The sequence below is a fragment of the Habropoda laboriosa genome, unplaced genomic scaffold (assembly GCF_001263275.1).
Source record: "Habropoda laboriosa isolate 0110345459 unplaced genomic scaffold, ASM126327v1 scaffold81, whole genome shotgun sequence".
Lineage (NCBI taxonomy): Eukaryota > Metazoa > Arthropoda > Insecta > Hymenoptera > Apidae > Habropoda > Habropoda laboriosa.
Window position 1 is genome coordinate 299049 of NW_017100194.1, and position 5799 is coordinate 304847.

The 5799-nt window shown below is 26.2% G+C and overlaps 3 protein-coding genes across 3 annotated transcripts in view; 2 read left to right on the plus strand and 1 right to left on the minus strand.

Annotated features, from left to right (window-relative positions):
• LOC108570231 (tubulin gamma-1 chain-like) overlaps positions 1-1853 on the plus strand; it is a 2470-nt gene extending 617 nt beyond the window's left edge. Inside the window, exons 2-8 of the mRNA XM_017932048.1 lie at positions 1-83; positions 152-288; positions 377-571; positions 673-784; positions 921-1052; positions 1118-1300; positions 1535-1853. Coding sequence (XP_017787537.1) covers positions 1-83; positions 152-288; positions 377-571; positions 673-784; positions 921-1052; positions 1118-1300; positions 1535-1738 — 1046 coding nt within the window. The 3' untranslated portion in view covers positions 1739-1853. The remainder of the gene's footprint in view (positions 84-151; positions 289-376; positions 572-672; positions 785-920; positions 1053-1117; positions 1301-1534) is intronic.
• A 65-nt stretch (positions 1854-1918) lies between these two features.
• LOC108570232 (tRNA (adenine(58)-N(1))-methyltransferase catalytic subunit TRMT61A) lies at positions 1919-4138 on the minus strand. Its single transcript, XM_017932049.1, has 5 exons — positions 4118-4138; positions 3129-3487; positions 2713-2985; positions 2319-2488; positions 1919-2107 (listed from the first exon to the last, which is right to left on the minus strand). Exons 2-5 carry the CDS (start codon positions 3481-3483, stop codon positions 1919-1921), a joined length of 987 nt encoding a protein of 328 aa, XP_017787538.1. The 5' UTR covers positions 3484-3487; positions 4118-4138.
• Positions 4139-4211: 73 nt separating this feature from the next.
• LOC108570276 (protein jagunal) lies at positions 4212-5408 on the plus strand. The gene is made up of 5 exons (XM_017932112.1): positions 4212-4287; positions 4365-4496; positions 4677-4818; positions 4887-5100; positions 5249-5408. Exons 2-5 carry the CDS (start codon positions 4405-4407, stop codon positions 5377-5379), a joined length of 579 nt encoding a protein of 192 aa, XP_017787601.1. The 5' UTR covers positions 4212-4287; positions 4365-4404; the 3' UTR covers positions 5380-5408.
• The last annotated feature ends 391 nt before the right edge of the window (positions 5409-5799 follow it).

The window sequence follows — 5799 nt, forward strand, 5'->3', positions numbered from 1 at the left end:
CTGGTTATCATCAAGGAGAGAAACTTCAAGAAGAAATTTTTGATATTTTGGATAGAGAGGCAGATGGAAGTGATAGTTTAGAGGTAAAAGTATTTTAGATTTTATATGGTATTGTTTATACTTGAATTATTTGTTATATTTTCATTTACAGGGATTTGTTTTGTGCCATTCCATTGCAGGTGGTACAGGTTCAGGAATGGGTTCATTTATGCTTGAATCTCTTGCAGATAGGTTCCCAAAAAAATTGATTGAAACATATAGCGTTTTCCCAAATCAAGATGAAATAAGGTATGTATCATGTAACAAAACTGTATTGTAGTAATTAAAACAAAATTATATTTTTAATAACAATTAATTATAAGAAAATTCTTTTCAGTGATGTTGTAGTACAGCCATACAACTCTTTATTAACTTTAAAAAGATTAACACAATGTGCTGATTGTGTTGTTGTTTTAGACAATACAGCACTTAATAGAATAGCATCAGATAGACTTCACATTCAAAATCCTAGTTTTACACAAATTAATAAGCTTGTTTCCACAATAATGTCTGTTAGTACCACCACACTTCGGTAATGTATCGTTTATATCTATTTTATTAGAGAAGTTATATAAATTTATAAAATATAAGAAGTTAGTTCACTTTTAATTAGTTCGCATGTTATAACACTAGGTACCCTTCTTATATGAACAATGATCTAGTTGGTTTAATTGCCCCATTAATTCCAACACCACGTTTACATTTCCTTATGACTGGTTATACTCCTCTCACTACAGATCAAGAAGTAAGTATTGGTTTCATAAAACGAAAAGTAATTTTGTTTTATGTTTATTTAAAAAATTTATTTAAAGAATATATACTTAATAAAATAGTTCGATTAACTTCCGTTTTTAAACTAATTTATTTCTTGTAAATGATAGGGAGCTTCTGTAAGAAAAACTTCTGTATTAGATGTAATGCGACGTTTACTGCAACCAAAAAATATGATGGTTTCTACAGCATTGGATAGAAATGCATCTCATTGCTATATATCTATTTTAAATATCATTCAAGTAAGTTTTATATCAATTAAAGTAAATGTGCATAAGATTACAATTTTACAAATGCAATGTTTCAGGGTGAAGTAGACCCAACCCAAGTTCACAAATCTTTACAAAGAATTAGAGAAAGAAAACTTGCGCAATTTATACCTTGGGGTCCCGCCAGCATACAAGTAGCTCTTTCAAGAAAATCACCCTACATTCAAAGTACGCATCGAGTATCTGGTTTAATGTTAGCTAATCACACTAATATATCATCGGTAAGTTGTAAAAATATTTTTATGTTAAAAAATATAAAATTACTACATTATTATCATTTTCACCTAATAAATTTATTTATATTAATTTTTTATTAAATTCAACATTTTCCATTTTCCAAATTGTTTATTGATTTTATTTTTAAAAATTGTTTACTAAATGTATAATGTTTAATAATAATTTTCAATCCTTTACAAAATATCCTTCTTAAATAACTATTGTATTGAATTTTTCAGTTATTTGACCGTGCCTTACAACAATATGATAAATTACGAAAACGTGAAGCATTTTTAGAGCAGTTCCGCAAAGAAAAAATGTTCGAAGATAATTTGGACGAGTTAGATAACTCTAGAGAAGTTGTTGAATATTTGGTAAAAGAATATCAGGCTGCTACACGGGTCGATTATTTATCTTGGAATCCTAACAAAGCAGAAACATAAAATATTCAACATTTTGAATAAGATCATTCTGTATACAAATAAGAATAAGATCTGATCGTTGTTTGTTAGTTTTATTCTGCTTTCATTATCGCAAACAGAAACTGTATTGTGCAAACTAGATTCTAAAGCGATATAATGAACAAACATTTTGTGATTTTTTTGCATTAATTTAAGATTTTCTTAGTCTTTGACTGTAATTTTCTCAGACTGTGAACTTATATCTAACTTTCGTGCATAAATTGGAGGTAATGTAGCAATTGTAATAAATCCTGTATGACCAGGTAAAGATCGAGCATGCGTTACAGTAAGTAGTTTTGTTTGTTCTTGTTTTTCATTTTCACTTTGTTGTGCCATATCTTTGTTTACATGCTAAAATATAGTTAAAAATATCGTATTACTGTTAAGCATTAATATCATTTTAAACATAAAAATTAAACTAAGCAGGTGCCATTTGACTTATCATGATATTTACATTATTTTTTTACAAAAATTAAGAAAGGAATAATACATAATAAAAAGATACTCATTTACATTTTATCAAAATTATATGAAACCTATGTATTATATTTGTTATGCATACCTCATATTTCAAGCATTCTAAATCTAATATAGAAAGATTTCTGTATTGTACATTTACTTCTCTCTGCAAACATTCATATGTATTCAACTCAGTAAATCCTTTTGACACTAATTTTGTACAAGTACGTTGAACTTGTTCAATGCAAGGAGAAAAAGAACAAAGTTTTCCACCTAACAACAAAAAAATAAAAAAAAATTGCATGTTTTATTTACAATAAATTATATATACATTATTTTATGACTATGTGTTAATTATTATTAATTTGATTATATACAAGAAGAAAATTGTTTAAAATAATCAATTTCTTAAATTAAGGAAACCAACAGCTTTTATATATTTTTATGTAAAAAAAATGTAAAAGAACTATATTAAATTAAATATAGCTCATTTGTACCTGACTTTTTTAAAGTACACAATGCATGGTCAATGGCCAACCATGGATGTGGAAGATCCAAAAAAATTGCATCTATTTTATTCTCTAATTGTTCTCCAAAACCTTCCATACAAACATCTTTATGATTTAAAGTTACAAATTTAGAAAGACCATGTCTTTCAAACTCTATTTGAGCAATATTTACACGTTGCTCATGAAAATCAAATGTATAAAGGTGACCATGAGGGCGAATTGCACGAATAAGCGTATGGGAAAGAGAGCCACTTCCAGTACCTAAACAGTAATAACTAAATATAATTTAAAAATCTATCACATTTAAAATTAAAGGAATTCTATGTAAACAAATTTTATATTAAGTTTAGAGCTAAAACAGGCATAAAAATTTAAAAAATAATTGACAATGACAATTATTCAACCTGTTTCAATAACTGTGCTTCCTGGTGATAAATCCATTAAATATATAATGAGACTTATGTCAGGGCTATATATAATTTGTGTTCTATGAGGTACTGTTAAAGTCCAAAGTTCTGGTGTTGGTTGCAGCACATATCCCCATCCACGTGAAAGTTGTATCTTAGTACCATACTTTTGTCCAACAAGGGAAAAAACTTTGAGTGCTCCATATATTGTTTGAAAAATGTTGTCAACCATTTTACCTTTTTTGTTGACAATTTGTGGTTTTATTTCTAATGAATGCATGTTACTAGGTCCTAAATATAAAATTACCACATCTCCTTCTTCAATGACTTCTTTTACTTTGTTGAAACTCATTTTACTGGAAAGAAATGAATAATATTGTCTAATTTTTGTTCATATGTATCTTACACTGTAATGCTATTAACTTATTTTTCTATTCCATTATATATCTATATAAATATACGGATTTATAAATGCTGATAGACATCTTTAAATAATTATTGTCATCAACTAATATAACAATTAGCATAGTTACTGTCAAATTATTGTCACCAACTAGTATAATAATTAATATAATGTGTATAAATGTTTATACGATAATATGTATACAAATGTTTTCGCATATCATTATTATATTTTGTACAGTATAGTTATTGCAGCATTGTTTTAATATTTTATAATATTTTAATCGAATTCAATATTACAATGTTTAAGGTTATATCATTTTGCAATGCATATGCTCAAAATGATGTACTTTATGGATCATCTACTAATTTATCGCAATAAGAAATATACATATTTTTTAGAAATCAATTTGTACTCCTTACTTTACAAATTTATTAAAATACTAATTATGCAATTTAATAGATATAGAAGTATTATTTATGATAAATTTTATTCTATTTAATTTAGGGGATTGTTAAATACAAGCAAAAATTTATAATCAGTTAATTAATATATTTGTGAAAACTAAGGAACAATGCATTACAATTTAAAATTTACACTTGCAAGATCAGTTAAAATGAAAATCAACAGAAACGACGCTCAATTTTTGTGAAATGAAAACGTGACTTAATAAAAGTGACACATTTGCAGAGCACCGTGACCCATGAGGCCACTAACAGAGCTTCTGAAAGTTTAAAAATAGTTAAATAATTGGTAATGAAGTACCGAATAGTTTATCTTGATTTACAGCTCCAAAATTATTTGTATATAAGTTTTTGTTATTAAAATAGGAACGTGATTCTTATATCTCAGTCACAATTATTTCGAAATATGGCTTCAAAAGTTACACTGTCCCAGGCTCTGGGTACAGATGGAAGTGATTTTAATCATAGACAAAAAATAGCTAGTCACTATCAAATCAGGTAATTAAAACAATAAAAACAGAATACCAGTTATTTTCTTTCTATTAAATGTTGCTTGACACTATTTATTGTAATATTTAAAAGATTAAAATTGGTCATACATAAAAGTAAAAATTGATAATAAATCGTTTCTTAATTGTTGTTTATTTATTATTAGAATTAAACATATATTCCTTTTAGCGCAACAAATAAATCAAGACTGAAGTATTGTATATTTTTTCATTATCTTCTTTTCTTCGTTATGCTTGCCAAATTATCTGCCGACATTTTAGATCATTTGGACATATTCATTTTGGAAATTGAAGAGTTACAAGTACCTCAGGTATATAATATTAAATATGAAATATAGAATATCTATTGCCCCTGTTGAATTAATTGTTTTTATTACAGCCTCTGTGGTGGGAATACATATGGTGCATAAGTTTGATGTTAAGCTTCCTTGCATTGTCTGCTATTAAAAGAAACAGAATTAAAACATTACAACAATATATGATAGGTATTATTGTATTAGGATATGGTCCATTGTTCTATGCAGTTATATATTACTTCAAGGATGTTTGGAAATATTTAACTGTTGGCAAATCAGATGAAATTTTTATTTGGCAGGTATGAATCCATAAAATAATAAACAACAATTTATTTTAATAATTTATTATTTGAAAATGAATAAAATATGTACTGTTATATTGGAAATCTCAATATTAAATATTTTCATGTGAAATATTTATAAAATTCAGAAAAATTAATTTTTTGGGGCCTGCCATATGGGTTATTGTGGTACGCATTTATTCTTTTGGCCTCCCAGGTTCATTCTTTTTCTTTGTTCTTTTCCTGGAATCTTTTAGTAGCTTGGAAAACACGAGGAAGTAAAAAAACTGATTAATTCAACCATAAAATTCATGACAATTTCAAGCAAGCATATCTGTGAATACTGTTGATAATACATATTTTTATTTGTAATGAATGTTAACAAAAATTAAAACTGAAAATATTACTGATAATCTGTAAATATGTATATGTACATGTGTTCATGTGTATTATATAAATATATGCAAATGAATGGATTGTGTATTTTAAAACACTTATTTTTGTTTTCTTGTAAGTGATTTTAGCAAAGTATTAATATTAATGAAAGATTAAAATTTGCAATTTCTACATTAAATACGTAATTTCTTTATTATGTAATAAGGAACAAATAAAATTTTTAAAGTCACAAATTGTAGATGTTTTTACAATAATTAGAGTACATAATAAGACCATTTGTAATGAATATAATTAGATATATTTAATTAAACAAATTAAA

Bases quoted from the DNA above. Each gene is read 5' to 3' on its own strand.
- LOC108570232 (XM_017932049.1), bottom strand. From the start codon at position 3,483: ATGAGTTTCAACAAAGTAAAAGAAGTCATTGAAGAAGGAGATGTGGTA. The intron at 2,489-2,712 runs GTACAAATGAGC...TTTTGTTGTTAG, and splicing joins GTGTACTTTAAAAAAGTCAG to GTGGAAAACTTTGTTCTTTT. The intron at 2,108-2,318 runs GTATGCATAACA...ACTATATTTTAG, and splicing joins TAGAATGCTTGAAATATGAG to CATGTAAACAAAGATATGGC.
- LOC108570276 (XM_017932112.1), top strand. From the start codon at position 4,405: ATGGCTTCAAAAGTTACACTGTCCCAGGCTCTGGGTACAGATGGAAGT. The intron at 4,497-4,676 runs GTAATTAAAACA...TATTCCTTTTAG, and splicing joins GCTAGTCACTATCAAATCAG to CGCAACAAATAAATCAAGAC. The intron at 5,101-5,248 runs AGGTATGAATCC...AATTAATTTTTT, and splicing joins AGATGAAATTTTTATTTGGC to GGGGCCTGCCATATGGGTTA.